The 15,083-nt window shown below is 38.2% G+C and overlaps 1 protein-coding gene across 12 annotated transcripts in view; it reads left to right on the top strand.

The window, feature by feature from the left end:
* LOC129770678 (collagen alpha-1(XVIII) chain) overlaps window positions 1-15,083 on the top strand; it is a 742,307-nt gene that overhangs the window by 595,949 nt on the left and 131,275 nt on the right. For 11 of the 12 annotated variants that reach the window (XM_055773645.1, XM_055773650.1, XM_055773651.1 and 8 more), the window contains exon 7: window positions 13,638-13,727. The exons of the other annotated variant lie outside the window; for it this stretch is intronic. In XM_055773645.1, coding sequence (XP_055629620.1) covers window positions 13,638-13,727 — 90 coding nt within the window. The remainder of the gene's footprint in view (window positions 1-13,637; window positions 13,728-15,083) is intronic. 12 annotated transcript variants of the gene reach the window in all.

Below are 15,083 nucleotides of genomic sequence, written 5' to 3'. Positions count from 1 at the left end.
TATAATAGAGGAAAAAAATAAGTTTAATAGTCATATCGTATGAAGGTAATTTGATACAGAAGCAAGGCTTTTCAAGTGCAGAGATGAAAAATTCGAGACAATGGTCGAAAATGATGTACAAAAAATTTATCCACTCTACTCGTGATATTCATTCAACGATATCGACATCAAGGACTCTTTGACATTGATCGCGATTGATTAGATTAATCGTATTTGATGCAACACATACATGCAGTTTTGCGTTTGTGAAGTAGCAATCACTTGCCGTAACGATTCAACAGAGAATAAGTGCTAAAGTCACTAAAGTTAAACGAAATATTCAATTTGAAATAGAAAATAAAAATCAAATTTTTAATAAAAAAACGATTAACTCTTTGTGCTCGTCTGTCTGCTCTCAGCCACCACAGCAAGAAACTATGCTACTCTTATATTTTACTCAACCAAGTATCAATTATATACAAATAGGGGGGTCTCCGTAGCCACATTGGCTGCGCGTTCGCTTAGTAAGCGATCGATCGTGAGTTCAAAACTCAGGACCCTCATTGACCATCTTTGTGTTGCTACAGAATAGCTACGTCCACGCAACAATCATCAGCGATGGAGATCGATCCACGGTCGAAATAAGATCGATTCATCCATACAACTGCTCTGCTCTGCAAGACACATCGGGCTGCTGTTCTATAAATAACTCAACAATGATCAATCAACTGTCTCCGCTGTCCGGTGGTCCAACTGGATAATGGAAGAACAGAAAGAATACTCTTACGCCTAAATGGCTACTGTGTGAATGTACCATATGTAATGGTATAGAAGGAATACTGGCGAACGGCAACTGTGTAATGTGCTAATTATAGATATGATAACCATGTCACATGTACACGATTAAAATTCGGCTCTGTTACAGCTAAAATGCTAATGAGCCTTAAATAAATAAATGGGATAAAAAACAAAAAATTTCAATTTATGCTTTTCCTAAACGAAGAGTGATTTCTAGTGAACCTGTTCACGAATCAATACGGTGCTCCTATAGGTGATAAATAACGGTACTCAGCATCAAACAAAGTAATCACCCACACAAGACAACGCACAGTGCTTTGGATGCACAGGAATGTGGGACAAAAATCATAACAGCAGAATTTAGCCATTGTAACACTTTGGAGTGTTACATGTTCATAAGTATCAGAACTACCTCCTACTACCACCTGCCTCATGTTATTTGAATAATCGCATAGGTGTCTCAAGCGACAAAATCTTTGTTTATCTATAGTGAAAAGTTCTGATCATTTCGGAAACGCAGAAATCATTATTTGAATAACTACTGGTTTAAATTATGTTGAAGTAGTTGTTTTTAAAAAGCAGAATAGTTGTTTGCATAAGTGTCTTATGACATCTGCATAATCTCATGTAACATAATCTTTGTTAAAAGTCTTACTTCTAAGTCTATATTTCTCTTCCATAACACCAACTTGTAGTGAATATACAGAGAATAGTCTTATTTTATACTTTAGGCGGTCGGTTCAGGATCACTCCCCCATATACGGTATAGAAGCATGCAACAAATTTTGTTTCAGAAGGCTTTTCCCCATTTAAAAAATCTATATTACACAAGTCCTGGTTGTGTGGCTCCCGTGTCCGTGTAATTTTAGGCACACATAAAATATGTCGGGGGTTTCGGGTGCAATTACCGTTCTGGCCGAGATATTTTCCGATACAACTTACACTAGCACACGCGTATTCTCGAATTTGCAGCCGAGGCATGTTCATTGGCACAGAAATTATAACTATTCAATCAATTAATCAAGGGGTTATCCATCCCGTAGCTAAATTCCACAAGATTTGCTCCCGTGGGTGATGTAAAAACATTCGCCGAAAACTTCATCACTCTGCTGAAGCGGAAGCTTACTTAACAATAACCTCACCTCCTTCATCTCACCGACTTGATCAAGAACACTTCCTCCTAGCACAGCACAAATCAAAAGCTCTCTCGACCCAAAGCAGCCTTGTCAGCGATATGTTACTTGGCAATAACACACCTCAGCAGCACTGCGACAGTGAACCGGATGCCGCGCCTGTGTGTGTGTGTGTGTGTGTGTGAGAGAGAGAGTGTGTGTGTGTGTGTATGTGTGTGCAACATTTACACGGAAGCAGGTGCAAAAATTTATTGCAATACCACTTTCGTAGTGTTTCCTCGCGCTTGAACCAATTGTTCAGAGGAATAGCGATGGGGGAGGGGCAATATTCTCCTCTACCGACGTCAACCCCCCGCCCACCGAAGTTAAGGTTACAACATTACTGTTTGGTATCGCTGAAAGGTGTGTGGGCGTGGGACGAAGTTATATCCCGGCAAGAGTCGCTTGCTTGCTGGCAGAATATTTTATAAGTGGAAAATTTCACTATTATGACGAGCTCAGCATTATTTTCACTACAAAGCGCATCTAGTTAGTTTGGTACAGCTTCCCGAGAGCAGTTTGGCGTGTAATAAAAATTCCTCTCACTTCATCCAACGAAATGTATTATTCATAAATTGTGCTTCGAGAAGGAGGTCGTGGGTCTTTCAAATGTTTTCGCAATTTATTATTAACGCAAAATATTTGGTAATGTATTATTTATTTTTGAGCATAATCACCTTTTACTATACATCCAGTGATTATTCAACGCCTATATGTCATGTCCAAAGATTGCTGTTGAATTGTTACACCTTCCTGTTTTTAGAGCAATTCTTTGTGAAGGAACATAACAACATGAACCAAACTCGAATGAACACATTTATGAGATTCGTCTCCCAAAACAATCATTACGATTGTTGCCACTGTCAATCCTCTGCAATCGATGTTCATTCTGACATGCACCACGGCAAACCAGACGAGAAGTTCGTTTCCAACTCGCTGAGCCGAGCAAACACAACCATTTTCCGTTTCCAAGTTCTTCCCCGTTGGATGCACCTTGCCGCCCCACAAAGGGGATGTAATGTTGATCCTTAACAGGGTACTGCGGCATGTGGTGGTGCTCAAAGTGCATTTACCGCACCAAAGTGGATGCGTATTGTGTGCACGCTTCCGTGCAAGTGAGTGAGACACACTTGCTCGCGTTGAGCTCGTTGAATCGGATTGTTTCCGGGAAAATATTTACATGCACTCGCCGGGGAAAACCACTCGCGGAATGTTTTCCGCCTCCCCCAACAGAAGATTGTACTTTTTAAGCTCTGACATGAAGAATGAAACGTGCGCTGTGTGTTCACATTGTAATTGAGCATATCTCGAGGACTGTTTGAGAAAATAAATGAGTTTCTTGTGAGATGTGAAATCCCTCTTCAGACTTTCAAGCAGGTTCGAGTTCTCACCTTGGTTTCCTATTAGTGTGTTCCTGAGCTCGTGCGAAGGATCTGATCGAATACGTAGAGCTCCTTTGGAAGCGATGTGTCAAAACCGTGCGCAGCATTCAATAGTGTCCCAACGATTGATGGCATTTATTTCGATGTGTTATTTTTGATCTGATAGAGCTTCAGCTGTATAGCTTTAACATCAATAAGCAATAACAATTTTCTAGCTCACGTTTGCGTTCTGAGCGATTTGTCGATCCTTACCAACGCTCCAACGAGCATTGAAGGCTCGTTCGCTTTTTGATCAAAAATTCACCGTGTGTTAACTCCATACGCCTTCATCAGATTCGATGTTTGGTATCTTGACTTCGAGGCTGAAAGCTGACGTGAATAAATAATAGATTTATAGAATGAAAAATATCCTTTTGACTTGTATCGACCGTCCTCCTCGTCCTCCTCCCACCTTCTGGGAACGAAGGATTTGCTTCAAGACAGCCAAGCCTGTATATGTCATTTAATATGTGCGACTCAAAATTGTTTCCTATTGTCCCCAGCCGTTGCTATAAAATTTCCCAGAACGTGACAAAATCACGCTACGTGGTTGGAGCAATTTGAGTTGTGCAATTTGCTGTTTCTTTCTTGACCTAGAGTTACTATTGGTGTTGCTCCTGTTTTCGTTGAGCCTTCATTTGAAGAGGAAAAGAATAATCGTTTGACGGATACATATCAGACTTCGCAGTGCAAACGAAACGTGGCTCTGTGTGCTAGATTTCCCAGACCAAATCCTACCGTAACCTACGCTACTCCAAACAGACGCAGGCAAACCCCTTTCGCAAAATGGTTCATTATTTAAACAACACACGATTAAAAAGGTATCGAAGCGGAAAAATGGGACAAAAGTGAAAATTGAATACCAAGGGACGATCCCCATTCATCTTTTGCCGAGAGCAATCCCAGGTATCCCGGTGCTGAAGCACCTGGCGGCGGAAAAAGAAATAACGAATTGAGAATAAGTGGAATGTGAAAGCGTTGACTAAAAAAAAAGAAAAAAAACTGCATGGTAAATGATGAGGAAACCGTGACTAGCATGGGACACTGTTTATTTAGTGAGTAGCATATGTGTGGGATCAGAGTCCCTTTTCGCACGCTTCGTCGCAAAGCCGGGGTTGCCCAAGTTGACTGAATGGAACCCAGATATTGAGCGATGGAACAGTTTTACTTTAAATATCATCATCGGCGGAAAAAGTGCTGAAGTGCTGAAGCAATGTGGGAAATTTCAACATATTTACTTTAAGAACGGGATCATTTTCGTGGCGATTGGTTTTGCTTTGCCGATTCACTGCGTGAAATATTGAGCAAGGAACAAACTAGAGCAATACCATGAAACCCTTTCTTACGAATTTCATTTTTATCTCCATAGCGTTTCCCTTCTTTCTTTTTTTTTTTTTTTTTTTTTTTTATCTTCGCTTATTTTTCGTCGGCCTATTTCCGCCACTTTAGTGCCAATCACCGACATCAGGGAGGCGACTCCACCTGTTCCTACCTATCAGACTCAACAACTCATGAGCCGGGCCAACTTCTTTTACTTCCGCTCCGAAGGAAGACGTAACCAGAGATTTTTCGCCTCAGAAAATCCCAACGACGCCAGCTGGGATTGAACCCAGGCCGATCGGATTGTGAGGCTGTTACGCTAACCATACAACCACTGGCGCCTTTCCCTTCTTTCAGCTCCCTGAAATATATCTGATCCCATATATTCCAAAAGTCAAACATCGTTTAACCTTAAATTTCGATGCTGTTGCCCATGACCTTTCTATACGACTGAAACCGAAGCAGTTATTGTTGCATTTCGTCGTTTTCAATTGGATTAGTCGAATTAGATCGAAAAATGAGATTCTCATGAGAAATGAGAAATGAGAAATGAGAAATGAGAAATGAGAAATGAGAAATGAGAAATGAGAAATGAGAAATGAGAAATGAGAAATGAGAAATGAGAAATGAGAAATGAGAAATGAGAAATGAGAAATGAGAAATGAGAAATGAGAAATGAGAAATGAGAAATGAGAAATGAGAAATGAGAAATGAGAAATGAGAAATGAGAAATGAGAAATGAGAAATGAGAAATGAGAAATGAGAAATGAGAAATGAGAAATGAGAAATGAGAAATGAGAAATGAGAAATGAGAAATGAGAAATGAGAAATGAGAAATGAGAAATGAGAAATGAGAAATGAGAAATGAGAAATGAGAAATGAGAAATGAGAAATGAGAAATGAGAAATGAGAAATGAGAAATGAGAAATGAGAAATGAGAAATGAGAAATGAGAAATGAGAAATGAGAAATGAGAAATGAGAAATGAGAAATGAGAAATGAGAAATGAGAAATGAGAAATGAGAAATGAGAAATGAGAAATGAGAAATGAGAAATGAGAAATGAGAAATGAGAAATGAGAAATGAGAAATGAGAATCCATTGCTAAGGTTGTATGTAAGACATTTTTGACGAATATTTTTGCTTTAAAGTACAACCAAAACAAAGCCCGGAAATCGGTTGGCTCCCACAATTATGAACTCTATTTTGAAAGCGAAGAACTATATATCGGCTCAAGGATGAACGTCAAGGATGAAGTTGGAGGAAAAATTTTTTCTATGATTTATTTGTAATATTGACACGACTTTAATAACCCATGAATAATAAAAATAAGTTCAAAGTGAAAATAAATCTTTATTTTTGTTTCTTTCCTTAACTTTTCAATACAAATTTTTTATACAGATTTTTTGGCTAAAAATCCAGATAGACTGATTTTTTCAGAAAATTTTACAGAATTTAATGTGGCAACCCTGTTGTGAACAAATAAATATATATATATTTTATCTAATTTGTTTATTTTAGGCTCATTAGCATTTAACTGTAACAGAACAAAATTTTAATCGTGTACATGTCACATGTTTATCATATCTATAAATAGCACATTACACAGTTGCCACTTTTCGGCGTAAGAGTATTCCTTTCTATATCATTGCATATGGTACATTTACACAGTAGCCATTTAGGCGTAATAGTATCCCTTCTGTTCTTCCATTATTCAGTTAGACCACCGAACAGCGAAACAGTTGATATGATCATTGTTGAGAATAGCAGCCCGATGTTTCTTGCACAGCAGAGCAGTTGTATGGATGAATCGATCTTATTGCGACCGTGGATTAATCTCCATAGCTGATGATTGTTGCGTGGACGTAGTTATTCTGCAACGGCACAAAGATGTTCAATGAGGGCCCTGAGTTTTGAACTCACGATCGATCGCTTACTAAAAGAAACGCGCAACCAATGTGGCTACGAAGACCCCCAATGATAATTCCGGAGCTCGAGAAAAACGTCCGAAATTCGTGCATCCACACTGGAACACCCCCTTAAGTAAAAAGCTGCGAACAAAAATTAAACATTTGAATATTGCCAGAATTAGCAGGACATCATGTGTCAAGACTTTTTATAACAAGTTAAACTTGAAAGATATTTTTTTTATCGAAGTACACATTTGAACATGATTTGAAATACCTTCCTGACTTCCTGACGAAAGTTTCGGATCAATTGCAGAAGAAACTAATCGATCTACAAATGATTTATTCTTATCTCGATATGGGGAACAGGCGTTACGAGTGTTATTGTTTTTTGCCTAGAATTTATGTGAATCTGGATTTCATACAATGCTGCTGATAGGAACAAAACACCGTAACAGAGTGGATATCGAAGGCATGAGGTGTGCTTTTCGACAACGTGCTCAAGAATTACGGTTTTGGCGGAAATAGTCAAGGCACAGATGCCACACTGATTTGCTAAACATTATATACCTTTTTGTAATCGGATACATGTACAAAATAACATTTGTTACGAATATAACATGAAAACTGTTTGTGTTCTTACATTATTTCACCGATATGCTACAGACTTTCTTACAAAATACATATAGGGGTGAAGCACTGAGATTAATTTTCGTAAGGGGGGGTTGGGGGGTTGATTTGAACAAAAAGGTTGAAAACCACTGATCTAGTGAAATTGGTATGGATGGTATTTCTTTGAAATTTATTAAGCTTACCTCTTTATAATGGCTTCGATTTCCTGTCTATTATGAAGGAGTAGTACGATCAAAATTTGACCAACTTAAATTTGGCTTATTTCATTTGAGTGTGCATTAAAAAAAACAAAACACACCTCATTTTGTAGGTGTTATCGTTTGCAATGATTCGTCTATTTTTATTTTGGCGTTTGCTCTCCAATTCTCAAAATAACGTCCAAACAGGAGAAGTAACGATTGAAAATTTTGTACAGCTAACTCATCAACTTTGTTAACCGCAGAACGCCAGTTTGCTTTGAACTCGCTTTAGCTTTCCACCATTTTTGCGTTTTCTTTCAAATCCGCTCAACGATGGCCCATGATGGTCCCGGTGGCGATGTAAACACCACATTCCAGACGCATGTGCAGATGGCCTGACAATCCATGTGTTTTTTGGGTAACATGTATACTGCCGTTCTACGCATAGTTTTTTTTTATCCCATTTATTTATTTAAGGCTCATTAGCATTTTAGCTGTAACAGAGCCGAATTTTAATCGTGTACATGTCACATGGTTATCATATCTATAATTAGCACATTACACAGTTGCCATTCGCCAGTATTCCTTCTATACCATTACATATGGTACAATCACACAGTAGCCATTTAGGCGTAAGGGTATTCTTTCTGTTCTTCCATTATCCAGTTGGACAACCGGACAGCGGAGACAGTTGTTTGATCATTGTTGAGTTATTTATAGAACAGTAGCCCGATGTGTCTGGCAGAGCAGAGCAGTTGTATGGATGAATCGATCTTATTTCGACCGTGGATCGATCTCCATCGCTGATGATTGTTGCGTGGACGTAGCTATTCTGTAACAACACAAAGATGGTCAATGAGGGCCCTGAGTTTTGAACTCACGATCGATCGCTTACTAAGCGAACGCGCAACCAATGTGGCTACGGAGACCCCCCATACGCATAGTTGTCCCATGTTACTTTTTGACAATTTTCCCTTTTCTTCATAAAACGATGTTTTTATGCATAATCTTCTGGAGAAACACAAAAAACCTTATTGTTTGTTCCCAGTATTTAAAAAAACAACATCAAGTTCAATTGTCCCATGTTGATATTCTAGGCATAACTGTCCCACTATGTATTTTTTGTAGATCTATAATAAATGAATCGATTCAAGTACAGGAATGTTATGTGCATTATTCATATAATAATATAAACTGCTAGGAGTGCTTTTGAAAGAAAAGGGTCATCCATATACCACGTACACTTTCAGGAAAAGAGGAGATTTGGTCAAAGTATACGATTTGTAAAAAAATCCAGAAATGTATGCATCAAGAGAGAAGAAGAGAAGGACTGAATTGACTGAAAATGAACTTACGTGGTTTATGAATAGCCCCAATTGGTATAATCTAATGGAAGTGTAATGTGTAAATTGAATGTGACGGCAGCATAATAAACATTGAAATATTTTGGTATAGTTTTTTTCAAATTTTTATTTTCAGGAGATCTATGAAATGGAGATCTCATGGAGATCTATGAAATGAAGAAGTATATAAGCATTAATTTGTTGGCATGTTCTCGAAAAAAACCTTCTTGGCTTCTGGAACAACTGGAAGTATTGCTGCCAATAACAATTTCTTCCGTTGCTTTTGAATTCCTCTCGGAGCTTTTTGCCACTTCAGGCTGTCATCTAACGAAAAGTGACCAGCTGCAAGCATCGTTTGCTGTTTCTTAGATAGAAAAACACAATAATTCAGTTGCTTGCTGTCAACAACATCAGAATAGCCGATATCATACCGACCTTTAGCAATTCTGACCCATATAATATTCTCAATATATGGCCGCGGATTTAATTTATTGAGAGTGTATTGAGTAACGGCAAATTCAGTTTAAAAAAAATGAATGCTCTGCATGTCCATCACATCGACGCGCTTCTTGGCCCCTCCAACAGTCTTTTTGAAATCTTCGAAATCCACTACTCGGTCGTGTCGCATGGCAGTTTCAACAGCAGCATGAAAACTGTCAGCCGCCATGAACGTATGACCGGATTCGAAGTATTTCAATACAATCTCCTTAACGTCAACTTTATCGTCGTTCAATAAGAGAACAAGATGTAGGAAAAAGCTCCAGTACTGATACTAGGGATACTACATTACTATATACTACACACCGATGCCACTTGCTACGGCACCAATTATGTTTACTTTTTTATGCTATGACATTGTCATTTTACGCATAGTTCTTAAATGTTACTTTTTGACAATTTTCACTTTTTTTTTTTTTTTTTATCTTCGCTTATTTTTCGTCGGCCTATTTCCGCCACTTTAGTGCCAATCACCGACATCAGGGAGGCGACTCCACCTGTTCCTACCTATCAGACTCAACAACTCATGAGCCGGGCCAACTTCTTTTACTTCCGCTCCGAAGGAAGACGTAACCAGAGATTTTTCGCCTCAGAAAATCCCAACGACGCCAGCTGGGATTGAACCCAGGCCGATCGGATTGTGAGGCTGTTACGCTAACCATACAACCACTGGCGCCGTCAATTTTCACTTTTGCTTCATAAAAGAATATTTTTATGCATAATCTTTTGGAAAAACACAAAAAACTTATTATTTGTTCCCAGTTTAAAAAAAAAACAAAATCAAGTTCAACTGTCCCATGTTGATATTCTACGCATAACTGTCCCACCATGCATTTTAAACCCCTAATCCACCTAGATTGCTTCAATTGAGGGAATCTCTTCACATTTCATTAAACAATAGCTTAGTGCTTATAAAAAACCCGGTGTATTGCTAAACTGAATTGCTTGAAGCTTCTGCTAGACAAATGTGTTAGAAAATTTTGATTGCGTTTTTCTCAGTTGTTGATTTTGGAACATGGGACAACTATGCGTAGAACGGCAGTATAGTAGGGTGCCAATGAAAATGGTCATCTCTAATTTCAAAAAGTTACCTCATAAAAAAATGTTCACCATGCCAAATATTAGCTCAAGCACTATGCCATGCCCTATGCCAAATATTAGCTCAAACGGACTTAAGGGAGAGTGGCGCAAAGCGGTCAAAGTTTGAGTTTTTTGAAAATCGAAAAATCACCCAAAGGGGGTTACTGTTATTTCGAAAAATTTTTTTTGTAAAAACAAAATTTTTTTCTTGGCACCCTCTGAAAAGTAGATTTTGAACAAAAAATTTTTTTTTTGTAAATCTCGATGTCATGCAATTTTGAGACATTTGGCATCAATTTTTTTTTTTGAAAACCCCGATTTCCGATTTTCGATTTACAAAAAAATCAAACTTTGACCGCTTGTCGCCACTCTCTCTTAAGTCCAATTGAGCTGATATTTGGCATAGGGTTTTTTTTCGAGGTGGTAAACATTTTGTATAGAGTAACTTTTTGAAATTTTAGGGTCGATTTTTTCCCATACATTCATTGGCACCCTAAAGTATAGTTTCATGGTCATGGAGATTATGCTATCTTTCATCTTTCCGTCACGGTGTAAATCTCCTGATCCGGGAAGTCCGATTTTGCCAACTTCGCGGGTAATAGCCTTGATTTTTATGTAGCGCGAGTACAATTTTCAAGCGTTGCTCCTTTTGCTTGGAAGTAATTTTGAGAACTGGAGAGCATAAGTCCAAACCAAAAAATAGAAGAAATAGAGTTATCACACGCATACACCTAAAAATGAGTGATATTACGGACACTCAATGGAAATGGACACAATATAAGAAAATGGAAATGGACACTCATAAGAAATGCGTCAAATTTGAGTTGATCACATTTTGATCGTGTGCTCGAATTCAAGTTGTAGATGTATAAGGTAATATTTTCATTTCCATTAGCGTGCTGTCAGGTCCTACACAAAAGGATAAGTACTGAGTTCACTTTTTCCACTGCTCATCAGCGATCTTTTTATCATTTGTGCTATAATCATATAATATCAACATGTGGTCGATGAGATGGTTCGCCTGGTATGTATACCTATGATTTTTTTTTGCGTGGGATTCTCAAAATAAATTCACTTCCCACTCTCCATCCCCAACCGAAAACAAATGTTGATGAGCAAAATGCACCATGCAGTTTTATTCTCATTTCATGTGGTACCCATCGGCCTGTCTTCTAAACTTGCTATACCTCTCGTAGGGGATTGGAAACAAATTATTAACATCACCTCATTTGCCCAGCGAAATGTTTTTAAGTGTGCATGGGTTGCTTCATGGGTTACTGGTCTACAATACCGAAGCCCTTATTCACTTGTATCTTAGAGTGAATCATATTAGCCATTCACTCTCAAAATGACACACAAACACAATTTGTACAAATTCTAGGTTTTCGCGAAAAAAAAGCTCTACAGCAAGGAAAGGATATTTAAATGATATTCAAAAAAAAATACACATCGTTCACGAAAATTCATTCGAATAGGGTAAATGATCTTGGTTTGTCCAGTTGAAAATATGATCATGGTTTGCCCACTTTTTTGAATGCTCTAATTCAGCGCTCCTGTGTCAAATAAGGCCTTCGAATGTTTCGAAACATATAAATAAAATTGCCTTTTACATGATTTATAGTAGTTTGATAGTATATTTTTACGAAATCACATGTTTTAAAGGATTATAAAATACACCTTCTATTTGTGTCAATGCGCCCCCATTCGAGCTAACTTTTAATCGATCACCAGATGATTATTTCGCACGTATTCAGACCTTTTCTGGATTACAACACTTATAAATACTGTAAACATCATGCTTGCTCACCATTTGTATCGGATTTACATAGCTAAACCATTAAATTAACGCATTTTGATGAACTCAATTCTGATCATGAGTTGTCCAATTCAATAATGTTGTTTTGTCCACATGATTTCTATGGCAACCGCTTGGCGCGCTGCAGTTTGTTTATGTTTGTTTATGGTGTGCTTCGCGCATAGAAGAAGTATGGTTTTTCTGTGTTGATTGTTTTGAGGTGAACACTTCTAAAATGCCCAAGAAAAGGCAATATTCTGAAGAAAGCCTAAATTATGAATGAATCAATATGATGACAGTAAACTCAAGCAATGATAAATGCAACATCTAATTGTGAATTCGAATGTTTTCATTCAAAAATAGAGATTTCTAAAACCGGACAAACTATGATCATTTTTTTGGGCAAACCATGATCAGAGGTGGTCAAACCATGATCATAAGTCTTCTTTAAGGAAAATCGTTAAAAAACATAAAAATTTGAATAATTTCAACACCTTATGGTAGTATTAGCAACTAGAGACTTGGGGCTTTCCAACAAACCCCAACTCGTATCGATTATGTGTGATTTTCATGAAGAAAAATCGATTTGCATTTACTAGTTGCGTAAAAACACCCCAAATTGGACAAACCAAGATCATTTACCCAGTAACGATAGTAATGATGTGGGGGAAGCACGTAAGTTCGAGCAGGAGAGAAAGATGCTTCTCCTGACATGTGCGATAAGTGATTTTGGAACTACATATTTGGTGACCTTGATAAACGTCAACTAAAGTATGAATGTACTCTGCACATTTCCGCTTGACTTCTGACATGTCGTTCTATGCTCGAATGAGCTGCTTCTTCAGAAATCGTGGATTGTCGACTGGTTGATGAGGTCAATTGAATTTGAAAACCTTGTTAGCAAAAAATTGGGGGAGTCCAGAAAACAACAATTTTTTATTTCTTTCCGATATTTTTCCCACCACACTTACACACAACAAAATCAAAATATGTTTGTAGAATATGAAACTTGAGAGTTTCAGCTTTAAAGTGATGTATATTTCATCTTCATGCGTTGAGTTTTCATAAAGTTGCAGCATTTGAAAAATCACTTTCAAATTTCGACTTCGCACTGGTTTCCTCTAATTGTTTTGCCGGGTGTGGTTTGAGTCCGCAACTTTCTTGACACACTTCATTGACTTATTCCGAACCGAGAACTTATTTTGTAATGCGTTACCTGTACCATAGAATTGCAAGATAGCATGATACTTGTACATATTTTATATATTTTTGTATATTTCATTTTCTACTATATCTCACCAATAGCATTCAACTAGATAATTGCTAAACTTTACGTTTACCTGTCATATCATGATTGATTATTTGTATCTTTATTGATTTCTCTGTTTTATTTGTCACTTTCTGTTTGCAGTTTAAGTAGTATAGTTGTAAGTAGTGTTGTGTTTTGATTTTCTATTTAGTTCCGTTTTTCTTTTCTTTTCTTTCACATTTTATTTTCCACACCTAACCCGTAGGATTTAGACGATTCAAGTAGTATAATTTATGAGGAGGATGAGCTGGGCGACAGCGATCAGAACGATATCTTCTCGGACACTCACTATGTGGTAAGTAAATCCTGGCAAGCAATTGCCCCAGAGCGACAGAGAGAGAATGCTAAATGTTTTATTGCATCCCCCAATAAATGCTCCGTTGATTGGTATGTAGCACGAACCCAAAAAAAATCCCACAGAATTTGCCAATGGATCCATCCGTCAATTCGCCCTGTCGGCCAGTCGCTCAAAATATTGATATGTTATTTCAATTACGGATTCATTTCATGCTACCCTAATTCCAACTATTCGGAAAATTCCATATCGGGTCTTGGATTATGGTTTTATTTCTCGACCTGCAGTAAAATTTGATTGAATTCGTTGAATTAGTTGTGGGCGCGCCGCAAAGCTTCCGCCACAGAGAAGCCCATAAAACCAAACTATTGGTTCGTTTTATACCCCAACAGAGGCGCCCCATCGCCAACATGTGGCTAGGAATTTGCGTGGCTAAGTGAAAAATCCGCTCTCGGTTACACGCATCGCCATAAACTATGTCGTAAACTTGTCTTCTTGGACTTGTTATGGTTAGACAGAGGAAGAAAAATACACAGACCGTAGCAATAGTGCGTTCTCACAGGGCGCTGTTTTGTTCCATGACCTGGAAAAAGTTACGTGGCATGTCTTGAGCCACAAATTTTGAAATACACCTTCGTACCGCCCAATAAAATCCATAGAAATTGACTTAGAAACTGTTCTAGGCCACTGATATCTGCTTCTATCAGATAAGGCTGACAAGAAACGAATCGATGTTCAATAATTTTAGATATTTTTCAACGTGGATATGCAATACCGGAGCTTCGTTGGCTATTTGTCCACTATCAAACCTCAAACGAGAGAACATGTTTTCAGACAATAATATATCACACTGAATCCCTCAAGGGCTGGATAAATCCTACTAAAATAAATTGAATTACAATTAATACCATGAAAATAAATGTCGTGCTTTTCGGAAACATATAGGACTCCCGAAATTTACCATAAAAATTTACAACCCCATGCGAGACCATACCCAGCCTGAAACTAGACATGACCCGTAATCGAAAGACATTATCTGCCATCAGCCAAACGCAAGACTCTCCTCGAAGGGCCCCAATTTCTGTCCGAGCGCCAATCGTAAACTTCCCACAATCCCTTGCCCACGACAGCCATTAACCCTTGCTAACAAACTCACCTGCCTCTCGGCTGAGCTGTTGAAGTCTCCACGCCCATTATCGTTAGGTAAAATTTACTCGGCTCGGAAATGACGGTGACAACGGATGTCAGCGCGCGGTGGCGGAGGTTGTTTATGGCCACGAATAGATCATTCGAAACAATCGTAATATTTTTCCGCACACGGCAGCAGCAGAAGGCTTTGAGGGTTGAATTTAGCAA

The sequence above is a fragment of the Toxorhynchites rutilus genome, chromosome 2 (assembly GCF_029784135.1).
Source record: "Toxorhynchites rutilus septentrionalis strain SRP chromosome 2, ASM2978413v1, whole genome shotgun sequence".
NCBI classification, from domain to species: Eukaryota; Metazoa; Arthropoda; class Insecta; order Diptera; family Culicidae; genus Toxorhynchites; species Toxorhynchites rutilus.
This window is presented reverse-complemented; position numbering and strand designations above follow the sequence as displayed.